The sequence below is a fragment of the Eptesicus fuscus genome, chromosome 9 (genome assembly GCF_027574615.1).
Source record: "Eptesicus fuscus isolate TK198812 chromosome 9, DD_ASM_mEF_20220401, whole genome shotgun sequence".
Taxonomy (NCBI): domain Eukaryota; kingdom Metazoa; phylum Chordata; class Mammalia; order Chiroptera; family Vespertilionidae; genus Eptesicus; species Eptesicus fuscus.
The window spans coordinates 100,322,562-100,340,744 of NC_072481.1; the positions used below are offsets into that span (position 1 = coordinate 100,322,562).

At 48.0% G+C, this 18,183-nt stretch overlaps 1 protein-coding gene across 1 annotated transcript in view; it reads right to left on the bottom strand.

Moving 5' to 3' along the window:
- Positions 1 to 506: 506 nt before the first annotated feature.
- ACAD9 (acyl-CoA dehydrogenase family member 9) overlaps positions 507 to 18,183 on the bottom strand; it is an 81,026-nt gene continuing 63,349 nt past the window's right edge. Inside the window, exons 9-18 of the mRNA XM_008154114.3 lie at positions 16,671 to 16,746; positions 7,200 to 7,270; positions 6,216 to 6,335; positions 5,838 to 5,966; positions 4,747 to 4,826; positions 3,830 to 3,956; positions 3,549 to 3,626; positions 2,906 to 3,034; positions 2,085 to 2,157; positions 507 to 1,236 (exon numbers count right to left, since the gene is read on the bottom strand). Coding sequence (XP_008152336.2) covers positions 1,136 to 1,236; positions 2,085 to 2,157; positions 2,906 to 3,034; positions 3,549 to 3,626; positions 3,830 to 3,956; positions 4,747 to 4,826; positions 5,838 to 5,966; positions 6,216 to 6,335; positions 7,200 to 7,270; positions 16,671 to 16,746 — 984 coding nt within the window. The 3' untranslated portion in view covers positions 507 to 1,135. The remainder of the gene's footprint in view (positions 1,237 to 2,084; positions 2,158 to 2,905; positions 3,035 to 3,548; positions 3,627 to 3,829; positions 3,957 to 4,746; positions 4,827 to 5,837; positions 5,967 to 6,215; positions 6,336 to 7,199; positions 7,271 to 16,670; positions 16,747 to 18,183) is intronic.

Here is an 18,183-nt window from a genome sequence, read left to right on the forward strand (position 1 = left end):
ACCAAAACCCTGGCAGAACGTTCAGGCCAACCCTACTATGCCAGGTCAGGTCTCAGCATTCCCAGTCTACTCCTTGCCTTTTCTTTCATCAAGCAGACTGCGACTTACACTTGGAGGAAAAGGAGTGAGCCTTCTCCTCCCATCTCGAGGCAACATCTACAGTGATCTTTTTTGGGGGAACCCCAAGCCACCCTAGAACTAGACCCAAGCTTGAAACCTGCCAGTGTGCTGGGACCCAGGACATACAGCAAGTAACAGCAGAAGGAAGCCTGGAGAAATGCAAAGGCCTGTTAGTGCCACCTAAGGATACCTTTCGTCCCCACTTCAAAACTAGAGGGCAATCCTTGCAAAGAAAACAGAGGAAAAGCCCAGGTGGGAACAAGCATATGTTGTCATGTACCAAGCAATGCTGTTCTCCAGCCATCACCTGAGAGGGATCAACGATAGGGCTCATAACCCCCATGGCCCTGCAGTGGGAACCTGCTCCTCAGCTTTCAAGGCCTTCTCACAGGTTGAGGACAAAAGAGACAGAGCCATCACTAAAGGGTGGTTCTTAGGTTCATGCTGTCATTCCAGTAAAGGCTGGTTCTGAGGAAAAACATGACGAGAAGACTAAACACAAACTGTGCCATTTTATATTCTTTTTTGTTAAGTGGTTCCTGGTACATGTTTTAAGTATATTTTGCTTCTAGTCTGAATGAATGACACATACACAGCTTTCAAGCTATTTCTTGGGAAAGGTGTGGTCTAGTAGAAATGGCCGTCCATGCCCCAAACAGGTCCCCGCAGGCTCGTGCCACAGAGGCAGCAGCACGAGCCCCCGTTTCCATTCTGAAGTCTCCTAAACAAAGCGTATCCCTAAGTCCAGGTCTCAGCAACTCCATTCTCTCTCTATCCATCTCCATCTCCATCTCCATCTCCATCTAGAACCTGGGATGGTCATGGCAGGCAGCAGTGCTCACAGATCAAGCCTAGAAGAGGCTTCCCCAGGCTAAGAGAAAGACCTTCAGGTGAGGACTGGGAAGAAAGTTCGACTTAAATAGCCCCAAGTCCAACACCTTCTGGAAAAGGCGAGCTGTCCAGCAACAGGCTGTGGCCTGGGGGCTGGCGGCACAGTGACCGCCGGCCCTCTTCTTCAGGACGTCCGGTCCAAAGGGTGGGCACAGATGTATGCTCGCCTCTCTAGGACCTGCTGGGACACTTTCTTGATCTGTTCATCTAGATTTTCTGGAGAATCTGGAAGGGAAAGGAGACAGCGGTTGATCTTTCTGCATTGTGACAACAGGAATATCGCTGGAACAGTTTTCCTAACAGTCAGCTTGTGGGTATCCCCACTACCCCTCCAAACCCCCAGGAAGTGATTCTGGGCTGTACATATAGGCTTTCCTCTGAACAACAAAGGGCTCATCTTGTTAATCCCTGAAAACTCTAGATCCTGTGGGAGAAGGCACTTGCTCAGTAAAAGACCCTTTGCGACGCAGGCCTATTATTGCAGGAGAAACCGTCTCCTCATCTCCATAGCACATTACCAGTCAGGTCAGCACTGTGGAGGGGCCTGAACAGCACCCCGGGCCAGAACCTACACAGAATTATGTGCCCTCTCCACAATCTCTTAGCAAAGGGCTGGGCTCCGCTGGGACACGATGTGAAGCCCGGAGGCCAGCAGGACTGTGAGGGTCAGAGGAGAGTTTAAGCTACACATTCTGAGGCATGGCCATGGGAGCATTCCCGACTGAGCCGACTGAGCAGATAGCCTCGGACAGCATCCCGGGACATCGGGGAGAGGGGGGCTTCCTCTCCGCCGCAGTGTTGGAATGAAAAGGCGGGGGAACTGTCTCCTTCCTCTGTGAATCTTCACTGTGCAGACGCCGCAGGGCCCGCACCAGGGCTCTGGCAGGGCTTGCACCTGCAGATCCGTGCTCCTGCCTCGCTGCCGCTGCAGGTCCTACTCAGCCCCCCCTCACGGCAGAAGTTTGAGAGTAGCCAGCAGGCCATGGGAGCCTGACAGGGTCCAGAAAAAGCTCACCATCAGCAGTTGCCTACAAGCAGACCCTTTCCTTCCTCCCCCAAGCAACCCTACTCACACTTGTCCAGCTGAGATAAGGTGAAGAGATTCTGGCAATAAGCTTCTGTGCAGAAGATGTTGGCCAACAGAACCTGCCAGAACCGAGGTCAGAGAGAACCTTGAGATCTCTGGGCCACAGGGCTCCCCCTCCCTGGTGAATGACCTCTGAACTTCAAAGAACCCTGGGCAGCTTGGCGGGGGTCAAGAAGCCTGGCTCAGAAGTCACACAACCTTAGGTACTAATTCCAGCCCGAAGCCAAACTAGCTCTGTCCCAAGAGCAAATTACTCAACATCTCCGAGCTTCAGTTTCCTCTGCTGTGAGAGACATCACAAGTCCTGTGGCCACTGGCTATGTGAGTCTACGCACATGAAGACCAAACCCACAGCAGGCGCCAGTGACCCTCCAGCAGGGTGAGGAGGACAGACATGGACCCTGTCAGGCTCCCGTGGCCTGCTGGCTACTCTGGGCACTGGGTTCAGGACTCCATCACTCACCCACCCTTTTCTCAGGAGGGAAAATGAAAGGGAGTGGCCTTGTGTCCTGAGCAGACATGGAGCCTCCCTCCCATTGGAGCTTCAGTCCTCACCACAGCCACAACTCAGCAAACCCACCAGCCTCCAGGTCAACTGCTCACGGACCCTGCACTTTACTCTCACTTCTGGGACTACAACTGGGGTGCCAAGCCCCTTGACTTGCCCAGCCCTCCCACTTAAGACCGCTAAACTGGGCCATGCCACTCAATGATCCCATCCCCCAACCACCGGCCGCAGTTAAATGCAGCAGGACAAAACTACCTGTGTGTGGGCGAGCAGAGCAGGGCAGGGCAGGGCAGGCTCACCTCATGGTCATGGTTCCGGAGTCCTACTCGCATGGAGCGGCTGGCCCGAGACAGCACGGCGGTCATGCCGTACAGGTTGATGAGGATGTTGGCCACCCGCTTCAGGACCATCTGCTCCTCCACGATGGTCTGGGAACAGAGCCCCAGGTGGAGGCCGTTACCTGCGATCCCATCCCCCACAGTCGCTCCCCGGGCACATTTCACATCTCTGAACCTCATTTTATGCCTCGGGGTTGTGAGAGGTTGGCTCACGGTAGCTGCCTGTCTTCCTTTCCCTCTGTCTAGATTTGGGCAAGGGTAAAGGTAAGACCAAGTCCCAGGAACCTGGCTGAGACCAGAGCCAGGGCTTAATTAGTACATCTTCAGCCGCACAGCCTCCCAGATCAGGCCGTGAGATTCAGGCCCTGCTGAGGCTTCCCCCGCAAATGCGGGAGCCTCTCTTCATCTGGAGGGGGCTCCCCAGCAGGGCACCCACCCACACCCCCGCCTCCCCATCCCACCCTCCATGGTGAGTGGACTTCCTCCTGGGCTTGGTTCTAAAGGTGGACACTCGGTAAAACATTATCTCACAGATGCTGGCCCCATTTCCTGACCCCAGCGCTGGAGGGCCTGCCACTCCCGGGCCTGGCAGCGGCCGGACTACCTTGCCAAAGCGGAGCAGCAACGTCTCCACGGTGCGCCCAAAGTAGAACACGTTCTCCTCGAGCTTGTGGGCGCTGTCCTGGAGGCCAGAGGAAAGGACTCAGCTCAGCACCTCCTGCCCGCGGCGCCATCCTGTCCCAGTGGCATGGCAGGGGCTCCAGGGCCCAGGCGGAGACGGGACATCAGCTGTCCCCCAGACTGACTGGTCCTCCCCACCAGCCCTGGCCACATCCCTTCTGGGAGAAAGATACCGGACAGGCTATACCTGCTGGGCTCACTCACCGCAACACTGGGGTGCACAGCTCCAAGATCCCCTGTCAGTCCCAGGTCCACGGTTCGGCCCAAGGAGTCCCGAAGCCTCCGGCCAACGGTCTCCAGGACAGTGGTCACATTGCCCCGTTTAAGCTCGCTGCAGAAAGCCCATGCCCCGTGACCTGAGGCCCTGCTGTTCTTCCCACTGCCCAGCAACAAAACCCCCACCAACAGGTACCCCAGAGCTCTAGGGCACCCATTCCTTCTCCCTGACTATGCAAAGCCATAAAGTGCCGACCCAGGCCCAATATGACCTTCCCCTAGTCTGGGCATGCTGGGCACCTGGCTGCAGGCTGAGCCCGGCCAGCCTGTCCGAGAGCAGCCAGTCTCCTCTGAGGTGGAGCCATTCTCGTGCTCCCACCACAAGGAGTTGAGCCACCCCAGCTTCCAGGTCATTCTTTTCCAGTGAGTATTCTGCAATATGCTTTGAGCAACCCGTTCTTGGGCTCCAGCAGTGATTTCTAATGGCCCTGGCCTCAGGATGGGGATTGAGAGGAGCAAGAGAGGGCGAGAACAAGGGAGGGAGAAAAGAAACAAATTGTTCTTGTGTTGGCCTTGGAGCCTGGCATCTGTTTAAGGGGCACCTCTCATTCCCAGATCCTGAAAAAAAAAGTCCCTGCAGCATGGGAAGCAGGAACAGCCCAGGGAGTGAGCCCATGGGCAGGGCAGTGAGGGCGTCCCTGAGCCGCTGGCTCCTCCTGCCACCCTCAAACAATGGCCGAGCTCTGGTCTGGCTTCCAAGGCCAAACACTCACTGACCAAGCTCCTGCCCACCTTCCCTCTCTCCAGCCAGCCAGTGAGTGGGCTCAGCTCTTCAAGGCTATATTGCTCGTCCCCTCTTGTTTTCCCAGGTGGGACCCAAGGAGCAGAGTGGGAATGGCACCTACTTGATCCTTGCTGTCAGGATGCGTCCAGCGTGCTGCAGGCCTGTCAGGGCGATGTACATCCGGAGAATCTCATTGGTTCCCTGTGGTCAGCAGTATAGAGGTCAAAGCTGCCCCATGGACGTTAGCCGCAGCATCCTGCATGTGCGACTAGGTGGACTGTGCTACTGCCCGCTCGCTCACAGCGTGGAAGCTATTCCAGCAGGGCTATAACCTTTTGTGTTTCCACTGCCCTGAGTAAAGAACCAAGGTCCTGAATAACCTGGCTGCTTGTCTCCTTTCCATTCCCTCCTCACCTGCTCCATCACCTGCCCAGCCCACCAAGCAGGACTGGCCAATACTCCCACAAAGGCTTACTTATTACTCCATTCACTTAGAGGGGGCAGGTAAGCTCCTGTCTGGGCCTACTCAGGATGCTCTACTTCCCTGTGGTTGGTCCATAGAGCCCTCCCCTATGCCTGGTCAAAGTCCTTTCTGCCCTCAAGTGCAACTGCTTCATAAGACTTCAGTCCCTCAGGAGAGATGCACCTCTGTCTCTCACTCCTTGGTATCCTGGTTTCCTCCTGGGTCAGTCAGTCCACACAATCAAGACCACTAGCACCCCAAAGATGGGGTGTGTCTGAGGTGTCTCTCTGTCCCCACCCCCCCGATTTCTTCCCCACCCAGGACCCTCCCAGCACCTTTAGGCTTGTGAATTCATGAGGGACAGCAATTAGAGAGCAAGAACTGCCAGGCTGGAAAAGCCCTCAGAGATGACCCTCCTAAGCTCCCTCAATATACTGAGAAGAAAACCCAGACCCAGACAGAGCTTTCACGGCCTTCTTATGAGAAGATCTCTGCTTGTCCCACCACAACTGGCAAAAGTGACGTGGCAAAGACCTGCGGCGGTTTGCCAGGAGGTGGTAGGCTCAACAGAAGGCCCTTGGAAGTGAGACCCTGGGTGAAATGCTTGGCCTCTCAGTCTGCAGAACAGGGTCTAGACAGGGTTGTGAGGAGGGTTAAATGAGAGAACGCAGAAGCCAGCCTGGGCCCAGAACCAGGAGGCTCAGGGGGTCCATGGCAGAATGAGGTGGATCTGGTATCAGGGCACGCACCTCAAAGATGAGCAGGATGCGGGTGTCACGCAGCATGCGCTCGTATGGGTAGTCCCTCATGTAGCCTGAGCCCCCGAGGATCTGCAGCGCCTCACTCACGCACTGCCAGGCACCCTCTGAGCTGAACACCTGCCACAGACCCGGGAGAAGGTCAGTGCCAAATCCCTTCCAAAAGGAGGGCCTGAGAACAGGGGCAGAGTGGCTGGGGATGGACTGGGAGGCTCAACAGAGAGCTGGGCTTTGAGATGAGACCGAAGGAGGCAGGAGCTCCGGTTGCCACAGTCTCACTGGGTGAACTCTGGCAAATCCTTTGTCCTCCTTGACCACACAGCAGCCAAGGAGCTTTCCTCAGCTCCCCTCAGGCTGTGCTGGGACTACCTTCACCATGGCAGCCTCGATGGAGCAGTCAGGAAACCCTGGTTGGTCCAGCATCCCTGCAGTGAGGTAGGCCATACTTTCCATTACATAAGCCTTCTGAGCCATCAAGGCAAACTTTTCCTGGAGTGTTAAAAAAAAAAAAAAAATCAAGAAGCATTTTACATGTGCTGAGAATCAAATCTGCCAACCAGCGAGAAGGTAATTAAGTCCAAAGCCTCACACTATACAAGAGAACCGAGCCTGAGCATTCACAAAAGGGTGTCACATTCCTGGCCTGGTGTAAGACCTTTTCCCGGGCTCCTCCACCCACCGACCATCAGCCTCCCTTCGCTACACAGACTCAGGTCACTCACCTCACCTATCAAATACCCCGTCCCTCAAGGCCCTTCACAAGACAGCCTTGACTTACCTCGCCAGCCACTTCTGCACATACTCTATGCCCCAGCAAGCAAAGCAGAGCTTCTTGCTTTTCCAAACACACCAGATACTCCCCGCCCCCTCCCCCCCCTCCCCCTCAGCACTATGGTCCTGGCCTAGCATCCCTCCTTTGGATTCTGCTTTGAAATCCTACTTGCCTTTCAGGGTCATTTTTATATACCAATTCCTCTGTAAAGTCCCTCCCACAGTAGTGGTCTCTAAAAGTGGATAAAATCGCCCTAGCTGGTTTTGTTCAGTGAATAGAGCGTTGGTCTGCAGACTGAAGGGTCCTGGTTTGATTCCAGTCAAAGGCACATGCCCGGGTTGCTGGCTCAGTCCCCAGTAGGGGGCGTGCAGAGGCAGCCGATCAGTGATTCTCTCTCATCACTGATGCTTCTCTCTCTCCCTCTCTGAAATCAATAACAATACCTATTTTTTAAACAGTGTCCCATTAAATAAAGCCTGTCCCTTCCCCATCCCTTACAGAAGTCACCAGTAAGACGCTGAAGACACACTTAATGCTCACACAGTGACATCCATACAGGGCCACTGCACAACCGTAAGTACCTGAATTAATCCAAATTCACTGAGGCTCCTGTTGAACTGCTTCCTCGTGCAGGCATATTCTGCAGTCATTGCTGAAGAAGAACAGAGTGTTTAGAAGAACAATTTTCTGGGTGTCCTACGATAATTTACTAAGGCTGATATCATCACCTTCCAGCCCTCAGGCAGAAACTATGTGAAACCGTCTGCTGAGACCAAGCCCCTGAGAGACAGAGCCCTGTTTCCAGCGCAGCCAGGCTGGAGGAGGGACGTCCATGCGCAGCGGCGCCCACAGCACACAGGACAGACGTGAAGCACGATTTGAAGTCAGACACAGGTCTGAGTCTGGTACTTTTCCTTACCAGCTGGTAGCCCAAGACAAGTGACTTCACCTCCCTGAACAACACCACCGCCCTCACAGAGTTGGGAAGGCTGCACGGTGCAGGGGGAAGGCGCCCCCACCAAGTCGTGCCCCCATAAAGGCCCTCGGCGAAGTAGGGCTGGCTCACACCTGTCACAGCTGTTCATCCCCAAAGCAGGAAGGCTGTCTGTTTTGAAAACTCGGGCCTATGGCTTCAAAGTGCGCAGATGTGAACGCAAGCTGCGTCATGGTCCCAGCTGCAAAGGCACCCAACTGAATAGGGCAGCATCCCCCCCAGTCAGCAGTCCCCGCCCCTACAGTCGGTATTCTCCAAACATTCCCACCGGTATGATCCAATCACAGCTGCTTCTCACGGTGGGCTCCGATGGTAAACAGGTTCCCACATTCACACGTTTCCGGGACTTAGGATATCATCGTTCTACATGCTTTGGGAAGAGGCTGGCTGTGAGCACCCCCACAAAGCTCTTGTACTGAAGAATTTCCAGATGGGAAAGAAATCCAGAGGGCTTCAGGGTCCTGGGAGCAGCTCAGCAGAGTGAGACAAACCCTGAGCTTGGAGTTTGACAGGATCAGCTTTTAGGCCCAGGAACATGGCCTTGGGCAAAACCCTTACCCTCTCTGAGCATCAGTCTCCTCATCTATAAAAGAAAGCTAAGCCGAAACCGGTTTGGCTCAATGGATAGAGCGTCGGCCTTCGGACTCAAGGGTCCCAGGTTCGATTCCCGGTCAAGGGCATGTGCCTTGGTTGCGGGCACATCCCCAGTGGGGGGTGTGCAAGAGGCAGCTGATCGATGTTTCTCTCTCATCGATGTTTCTAACTCTATCCCTCTCTCTTCCTCTCTGTAAAAAAGTCAATAAAATATATTTAAAATAAAAAAAAATAGGACAGGAAAAAAATGGCGACGGAATAGAGTCGGGTTTGGAGTCTGTTCCTGGGGCGGAGAGTCGGAGCAGCAGAGGCTCGCAGAGGGAGTGTATGTGGGCAAGCCAAAGGACAGCTAAACTCCAGGAGAAGGCGGGGGAGTGCTGGGCAGTGTTCCTCTGACCGCGCAGCACCCACAGGGGCTGGGTCCCCTCCTGGAGCTGCGGGCTCGCCGGGCGCCTCGCCATCTTGCAAGGAAAGGAGGATTTTAGTGGAAACCTGACTTTCTGCGACAACTGCAAACACTGAACTGCTGGGAGCACCAGACCACCTGTCCCCTATCAGCGCAAACACTCGGATTCAAAGAAACTCTTCACTGCACCAAGGAAAGGTCAGATTTTGCCTGAAATAAGCTGCGGTTTCTGATCCCCGCGGTGGGTGAGGGAAGCGCTGGGTGAGGGAAGCGCGGCAGCCGCAGGACCGGCAGGAGCCGGGAGGTCTGTGCCTAGAAAAATCAGCGGCAGTTGGAACTGCCGTGATCCGTGAATGAGGAGGGGGGTCTTCTGAGCTGCTAACAGAAGTGACCTCTTGAAAGCAACTCATTTTAATCTGACGAGGAGGGTCAGACTAAGAATTTTCAAAGGAGTGCAGGCTCCTTAGTCTGGGGCACAGACCCACGGGCCGCACACCTGGGCTCTTTCCGACTCTGATTGCTAAGCCCAATACAGAGGCAAACCCAGGTGGAAACCCTGAAAGACTGCAGGGGGAAGGTGTTTTTTCGGAACCTGGGGACCAGAGCTGCTTGTGACCATCAGAGAGGCAGCTCTGAGGCGCACATCTCCACAAACCGGTAGTGAGTGCCATAGAAGGGGGAAAAAAAAAAAAAAAGAAAAAAGAGCTAGAGAGGCCCGGAAGTCAATTCAGAAACACTGCCACCCAGGGGCTGAAACGCTAATTGTCTCTGGTGTAATCAAAAATAAATACGAGAAATTAAGACAGGGCTGGCTTAAAAAGCAGGACTGGCTTCCAACACTGAGGAGCCCTGGAATGAAGCTGAACTGAAATACCGCCCAGACTGGGAAAAAGGCGTACCAAACAGAATAATAGAGGAAGTGAATGACAGCCGCTACTGCACATTTTAGTCTTCCTATTTTTTAATTTTCAATTCTTTTTTCAATTTTTCAATTTTTTTATTCTCATATTTTTTTATTTTCATTTTTTGCATCTTTTACTTAAGAAACTAATATTTTTTTCTTTTTCCTCACTTGATTTTCACCTTTTTAATTATTACATTTTTATTTTCTTTTTTTTTTTTCTTTTTTTAAATATATTTTGTTGATTTTTTACAGAGAGGAAGAGAGAGGGATGGAGAGTTGGAAACATCGATGAGAGAGAAACATCGACCAGCTGCTTCCTGCGCGCCCCCTACTGGGGATGTGCCCGCAACCAAGGTGCATGCCCTTGACCGGAATCGGACCCGGGACCTTTGAGTCCGCAGGCCGACGCTCTATCCACTGGGCCAAACCGGTTTCGGCTACATTTTTATTTTCAATCAGCACTATTATTACTATTATTTTACTTTTTTTTTTTTTTTTTTTAATGTCATTAGATTTTCCCTTTCTTTTATTTTTGGATTAGTGTCCTACATTCGATTTGCATCTTTCCCTTACAATCGCTTTACCCTATCTCAAAGCTAAAATTATGCCATCACTCTCCTCCTAACCTTTCCCCTTTTGGTCCCCAGTGTATCTTAACCCTTTCTGGCTTTAGATTTTCCCTACTTTTTCAGTTTACTCCCTGCTAAAACTTCACCCTACTTATATATCTAATTCCCAACCCCCTGCTCCAAATCCATACAAACCTCTCTCTACGCTACCTTTAAAAAATTATTTTTCTCTCGGGCCTTTTGTTGTTGTTTGCTTGAATGTTGATTAGATTGAATTTTTATGCTTTTTTATGAGATTGTTTTGATTATTCTTTTTGTTGGTTTGGTTGGTTCTTTTGTTTGCTTTGTTTTTGTTTGTTTTTTACTTTTGTTTTCCCTTGCCTCACTTGATATTAGCTGCTGTTGCAGTTTGTATTAATCTCCAGGCTCGTGTCGCTGGAATTTGCTGGGAATAGTGGTTGTTCTAGTGGAGTTTACTCCCCATATATATAGTTTGTTCCCCTTTTCTCTCTTAGTATCATTCTTGTCTCTCTTACTTTTTTTTTTCTTTTCTGTTTTTTCTTTTCTTTCTTTCTGCTCTTTTCCCAAGTTCAGATTCACACTCTTTGTTGTTGTTTTTTTTTTTTTTTTCTTCGTTGTTGTTCTTTCTTTTTACTCTCCCTCTTCCACTCCTATTCCCTAATTTGTCTTTCTCTGGTGGTTACCTTTATTGGAGGTTATTAATATCGTGAATACAATTCTGTTCAGTGCCTTGTCTGTTGTGCCTGGTTGTGTTGTATTTTATACCTTTAAATCAACGCCAGAGAGAGAAATCTATATAACCAGACATCCGGAGAAGAGAGACCATGGGGAGACAAAGAAACAGCCCAAACAGGAAAGAGAAGCAGGCATCACCAGAAAAGGAAGTAAACGATTTAGAGGCAAACAACCTATCAGAGAAAGAATTCAGAGAAATGGTCATAAAGTGGCTGAAAAGGATGGAAGACAAATTCGACAATATGAGTAAGAACCAAGAAGAAATGAAGAAGAACCAAGAAGAAATGAAAAATGACATCGCTGCTGTAAAGAACTCAATAGAAAGCATCAAGAGTAGACTAGATGAAGCAGAGGACCGCATAAGTGAGCTAGAAGACAAGATGGAAAAAAATACCCAATTACAACAGCTTCTAGAAACAAAAATTAGAAAGATGGAGGAGAGCGTAAGGGAACTTCGGGACAATACAAAACAAAACAACATCAGGATAATAGGGGTGCCAGAAGGAAAGGAAACTGAGCAAGGAATAGAAAACCTGTTTGAAGAAATAATAACAGAAAACTTCCCTGATATAGGGAAGAAAAAACCCACACAAATCCAAGAAGCTCACAGAGTTCCAAGCAAAATGAACCCCAAAAGACCGACGCCAAGGCACATTATAGTTAAGTTGGCAAACACCAACGACAAAGTAAGAATCTTACAAGCGGCCAGAGAGAGACAGACAGTTACATACAAAGGAACCCCCATCAGACTAGCAACTGATTTCTCAACAGAAACTCATCAGGCCAGAAGGGAATGGAATGAAATATACCAAGTCATGCAAAGGAAGGGTCTAAATCCAAGAATACTGTACCCAGCAAGGCTATCAATCAAAATTGAAGGTGAAATCAGGAGCTTCACAGACAAAAAAGGACTAAGGGAGTTTATCACCACCAAACCAGCAATGAAAGAAATGCTAAAGGGTCTGCTGTAAAAAAAAAAAAGAAAGAAAGAAATAGGAAGCAAAGAAGGTACACAGGGGTATAGAATAAAAATGGCGTCAAATAAGTACCTATCAATAATAACTTTAAATGTAAATGGATTGAATGCCCCAATCAAAAGACACAGGGTAACAGACTGGATAAGAAAACAAAACCCAGATATCTGCTGTCTACAGGAAACCCACCTCAAAAAAAAGGATGCATACAGACTGAGAGTAAAGGGATGGAAAAAGGTTTTCCAGGCAAATGGAAATGAAAAAAAAGCTGGGGTTGCAATACTTATATCTGACAAATTAGATCTCAAAGTGAAGGACATAACAAGAGATAATGAAGGCCACTTCATAATACTAAAGGGAGAAATCCAACAAGAAGAAATAACTCTGGTAAACATATATGCACCCAATACAGGAGCACCAAGATACATTAAAAAACTCCTGGAAGATATCAAAGGAGAGATTGACAGTAATACAATCATAGTAGGAGACTTCAATACCCCACTATCACCATTGGACAAATCCTCTAAACAAAAAATCAGCAAAGAAACATCAATCCTAAATGACTCACTAGAACAGATGGAATTAATCGACATCTTCAGAACATTTCACCCCAAAGCCACAGAATATACATTCTTCTCAAGTGCACATGGGTCATTTTCAAAGATAGACCATATGTTAGGACATAGGCAAAGTCTCTCCAAATTCAAGAAGATAGAAATCATATCAAGTATCTTCTCAGATCACAGTGGCATAAAACTGGAAATCAACTACAATAAAAACAACCCAAAGAAATCAAACACTTGGAGACTAAACAGCATGTTATTAAACCATGACTGGGTTACCAAAGACATCAAGGAAGAAATAAAAAACATCATGGCAACAAACGACAATGAAAACACAACAATCCAAAATCTATGGGACACAATGAAAGCAGTCCTGAGAGGGAAGTTCATAGCTCTACAAGCCTACTTCAAAAAACAAGAAACAATGGTAATAAATTACCTAACCCAACAACTCAAAGAGTTAGAGAGAGAGCAACAAGATAAGCCCAGTGTAAGCAGAAGGAAAGAAATAATAAAGATCAGAGCGGAGATAAACGACATAGAGACCAAAGAAACAATACAAAAGATCAACAAAACCAAGAGCTGGTTCTTTGAAAGGATAAACAAGATTGATGGACCTCTAGCCAGGCTCACCAAGAAGCAAAGAGAGAGGACCCAAATAAACAAAATCAGAAATGAAAGAGGTGAAATAACAACAGACCCCGACGAAATACAAAGGATTGTTACAAAATACTACGAACAACTCTATTCCAACAAACTGGACAACCTAGAGGAAATCGACATATTCCTAGAAAAATACAACCTTCCAAAACTCAATCAGGAAGATTCTAAACAGCTCAACATGCCAGTAACTATGGAAGAAATTGAAGCAGTCATCAAAAAGCTTCCGGCAAACAAAAGCCCGGGGCCAGATGGCTTCACAGGAGAGTTTTATCAAACTTTCAAGGAAGAACTAAAACCTATCCTCCTCAGACTATTCCAAAAAATTCAAGAGGAAGGAACACTTCCAGGCTCCTTCTATGAAGCCAGCATCACCCTAATACCAAAACCAGATAAAGACAACTCAATGAAAGAGAATTACAGGCCAATATCCCTCATGAACATTGATGCCAAAATCCTCAACAAAATTCTAGCAAATCGGCTCCAGCAGTACATCAGAAAGATCATACACCATGACCAAGTAGGATTTATTCCAGGAATGCAAGGATGGTACAATATCCGCAAATCAATAAACGTGATACATCACATAAACAAATTGAGAGATAAAAATCACATAGTCATATCAATAGATGCAGAAAAAGCATTTGACAAAATCCAACACCCTTTCTTGATAAAAACTCTCAACAAGGTGGGAATAGAAGGCTCATACCTCAACATAATAAAAGCTATTTATGATAAACCCACAGCAAACATCATACTCAATGGGCAAAAACTAAAACCATTTCCCCTAAGAACAGGAACAAGACAGGGATGCCCACTCTCACCACTCCTGTTTGACATAGTACTGGAAGTATTAGCTATCGCAATTAGGCAAGAAGAAGAAATAAGAGGCATCCAAATTGGAAAAGAAGAAGTGAAGCTGTCCTTATTTGCAGATGACATGATATTGTACATAAAAAACCCAAAAGATTCCATCAAAAAACTAATAGACTTAATAAATGAATTCGGCAATGTAGCGGGATACAAAATTAACGCCAAGAAATCTATGGCTTTTCTATACACCAATAATGAACTTACAGAAAGAGAGACTAAAAAAGCAATCCCATTTACCATCGCACCAAAAAAATTAAGATACCTAGGAATAAACTTAACTAAGGAGGTAAAAGACCTATACGCAGAAAACTACAGGACACTGAAAAAAGAGATAGAGGAAGAAGTAAACAGATGGAAGAACATACCATGTTCCTGGATTGGTAGAATCAACATCATTAAAATGTCCATACTACCCAAAGCAATCTACAGATTCAATGCACTCCCCATCAAAATACCAACAGCATATTTCACAGACCTAGAAAGAACTCTCCAAAAATTCATCTGGAATAAAAAAAGACCCCGACTAGCCTCAGCAATCCTCAGAAAGAAGAATAAAGTAGGTGGGATCTCAATACCAGATTTCAAGCTGTATTACAAAGCCACTGTTCTCAAAACAGCCTGGTACTGGCACAAGAACAGACATATTGATCAATGGAACAGAATAGAGAACCCAGATATCGACCCAAACCACTATGCTCAATTAATATTTGACAAAGGAGGCATGAACATACAATGGAGTCAAGACAGTCTCTTCAATAAATGGTGTTGGGAAAACTGGACAGATACATGCAAAAAAATGAAACTAGATCACCAACTTACACCATACACAAAAATAAACTCAAAATGGATACAGGACTTAAACATAAGACGGGAAACCATAAAAATACTAGAGGAATCCACAGGCAACAAAATCTCAGACATATGCCACAAGAACTTCTTCACTGACACTGCCCCTAGGGCAATGGAAGCTAAAGAGAAAATTAACAAATGGGACTACATCAAAATAAAAAGCTTTTTTACAGCAAAAGAAACCATCAACAAAACAACAAGAAAGCCCACTGCATGGGAGAACATATTTGCAAATGCTATCACTGATAAAGGTTTAATCTCCAACATCTACAGGCAGCTTATGCAACTCAATAAGAGGAAGATAAATGATCCAATAAAAAAATGGGCAACAGACCTAAACAGAATATTTTCAAAAGAAGACAGAAGGAAGGCCAAGAGACACATGAAAACATGTTCAAAGTCACTTATTATCCGAGAGATGCAAATCAAAACAACAATGAGGTACCATCTCACACCTGTCAGAATGGCTATCATCAACAAATCAACAAACAACAAGTGTTGGCGAGGATGCGGAGAAAAAGGAACCCTCGTGCACTGCTGGTGGGAATGCAGACTGGTGCAGCCACTGTGGAGAACAGTATGGAGTTTCCTCAAAAAACTGAAAATGGAACTCCCATTTGACCCAGTAATCCCACTCCTGGGAATATATCCGAAGAAACTAGAAACACCAATCAGAAAGGATATATGCACCACTATGTTCATAGCAGCACAATTTACAATAGCTAAGATTTGGAAACAGCCTAGGTGCCCATCAGCAGATGACTGGATCGGAAAACTGTGGTACATCTACACAATGGAATACTATGCTGCCATAAAAAAGAAGGAATTCTCATCATTTGCAGCAACCTGGATGGAAATGGAGAACATTATGCTAAGTGAAATAAGCCAGTCAATGAAAGAAAAATACCACATGATCTCACTCATTTAGGGATAGTAAAGAACATTATAAAGTGGTGAACAAAAAGATAGATACAGAGACAGTAAAGCATCAAACAGACTTTCAAAGTACAGGGGGAAAGTTTGGGAAAGGTGGGGGAGTTATGAAATCAAACGAAGGACTTGTATGCATGCATATAAGCATAAACAATGGACGCAAAACTCTGGGGGGGGAGGGCATGTGTGGGTGTGGGGTGTGGGGGGGGTAATAGTAAGATATGTACACATATAATACCTCAATAAAAATATTTAAAAAAAAAAAAAAAAAAGAAAAGAAAAGAAAGCGAAGAACCCAAAGCAAAGCCTTCCCATCCCACCTTGCCCTGAACTCTGAGGAACTTCATAAGCACTCAGTGTATGCAGCCCCTGGGTATCTCCCACCATCCGTAGCCGGTGCCCCCTGCATTTCCCACAAAACTAATATAGTAATTATGTTCCATGCCCAACAAAAACCCTATAGGGCTATTTTAAGTTTACTGGCAAAGGAAAATCCAGAATTCAGGCATCCTAACAGAAAAAACACAAAGGGAAGATAGAGAAGCTGAGAGATCTGGGTTCCAAACCTGATCCCACTCCACACCGTGGAAAGAGTCACCTACAAAACGGGGATCTTGGGAGAATCAGGGCTAATGTTTGCAGTGTCTGGTTCACACCTGGATGCTCACTAAGCAGCTCTGCTCTAGTGGTCAGAGCAGTTACCCCGTTTCCTCTCTGACAAAATGCCCACTCCCTCCTCCTATCCTTTCTGAGCAGGTAAAATAGAGGAGTGCTGGAACATGGACACTCACTCTTTGGGGACAGACCGAGTACATTCTTTGATCTGAACCACAGCCCAGGTCCTAAGCTTGAGTGAGACCGCCTGCCCGGTGTTCTGGCTCAGCTCGTCTGCTGTGAGCACAGCAGAGCTTCCAGGCTGGAGTGGAGGCAGCGGGGCCAGGCGGTACCGCAAAGGTTCCAGTCCCTGACTTACCTACCGATTAATTTCTTGAGCATCCCGGCCACGGCGCTGCCCATGCTGAACCGCCCGCTGTTGAGGATGTTCATGGCCACCTGCAGAGAAAGCGTGGGCTCACTGTGGATCCCACTCCCTCAGAGCCCTGCTCGCCCACATTGTGCTGGGAAGAGCCCAGGAGCCGGAGGGCTGAAGTGACAGACCACAACAGTGCTTGTCTATCTGTACCAGAAGGTTTGAAAACAAAGGTAAGTCCCTAAAGAACTCTGTGCCAGCACTTGGGCTGATGCTCACTGAGCAGGGAGAGAGCACAGTCCCAACACTTCAAAACAAGGTCACACCATCACTGCTGTGGCTCTCACAAACAACCTGAGTCACCTCCTCAGAAAGGAACTGAATAACCTCATTCCAAAAGAACACGCGAATCCTCAGTCCCCGGGGAAAGGAGTAGTAACTAAGACTTACTGGGTACATGCTGCAAGCTACTTACACCTTACCAACATTACTTCAGCATCAGGGTTCTCACTGTACAGACGAAGCCCCTGAGGTTCAGAGAGGTGAGGTGCTTCTCCCAAGGCCACACAGCAAACATCTGCCTGCATGCAGGCCTACGCTCTCCACTGAACCAGCCCTTACACTGCCACGACACGCTCCTCCCCCACCAAATTCCTACGATGACGACATATTTCTTACGGAGCTTGGTCAGTTTCTCTCCTCTTTACCAATGTTAACTTCCTACCTAATGCAGATGATGAGTGGCTTGTGAGGAGGGGCCGGCACACATCTGTGTGCACACACTGCTTCCTAAGTACTAGTCTACCTAGATTCATGGTGGTGTCCCCTTACCGACTAACAGGGCGCAGAGGCAAACAGCTGACTAGGCAACAGGAGGCCAGTGGTATAATGGTGGAGTAAAGGGGGTACACAAGTCCAGTGGGAGTGGGTGGGTATGTTTCCTTTGGTGGAGGAAGAGGGTATGTTGGGTAGCAAATGTTCCCACCCAAGAGATCCCTCAGCTGGGTCTACCTGGCCATCCCAGGGAGAAAGGGCATCCCAAGTCCAGCATCGAAAGGCAGGGCTGGGGTCTGGGGGCAGAAAGGTATCTGTGAACTCTATAGTTTTCCTAAAAGCTCAACTGAAAATGCAATACTGCTTTTTATTGATGGCTTTGCATTATAAAACAGGCAAATCAATTTGCATTTATGTTTACTTGTTAAATCAATGGTAGAATCCTGCAAAACAGATTCTGTGGGACTGGAGAGACTGGAAACAACTGCTCCAGCTACTGGGAAGTACAGTGTTGGTTCTGAACATTCAACCCAAGGCAGGTGGGAAATATGGAGGGCAAGGCCAAAGCCTGCTCTGGATGGGGAAGGGAGTTGGTTAAGTCACATCATAGTGTCACATTCAGGTCCTGCCCTGCCTTTGGGGGGGCGGGTAGGGAGGAGAGGGGGGCGCCTCTAACTCTAACTTCAGACTTGATGTCTCAGAATGTGGGAGGACACTGACCAGGATAGAAAGAGGGAAGAGGACAT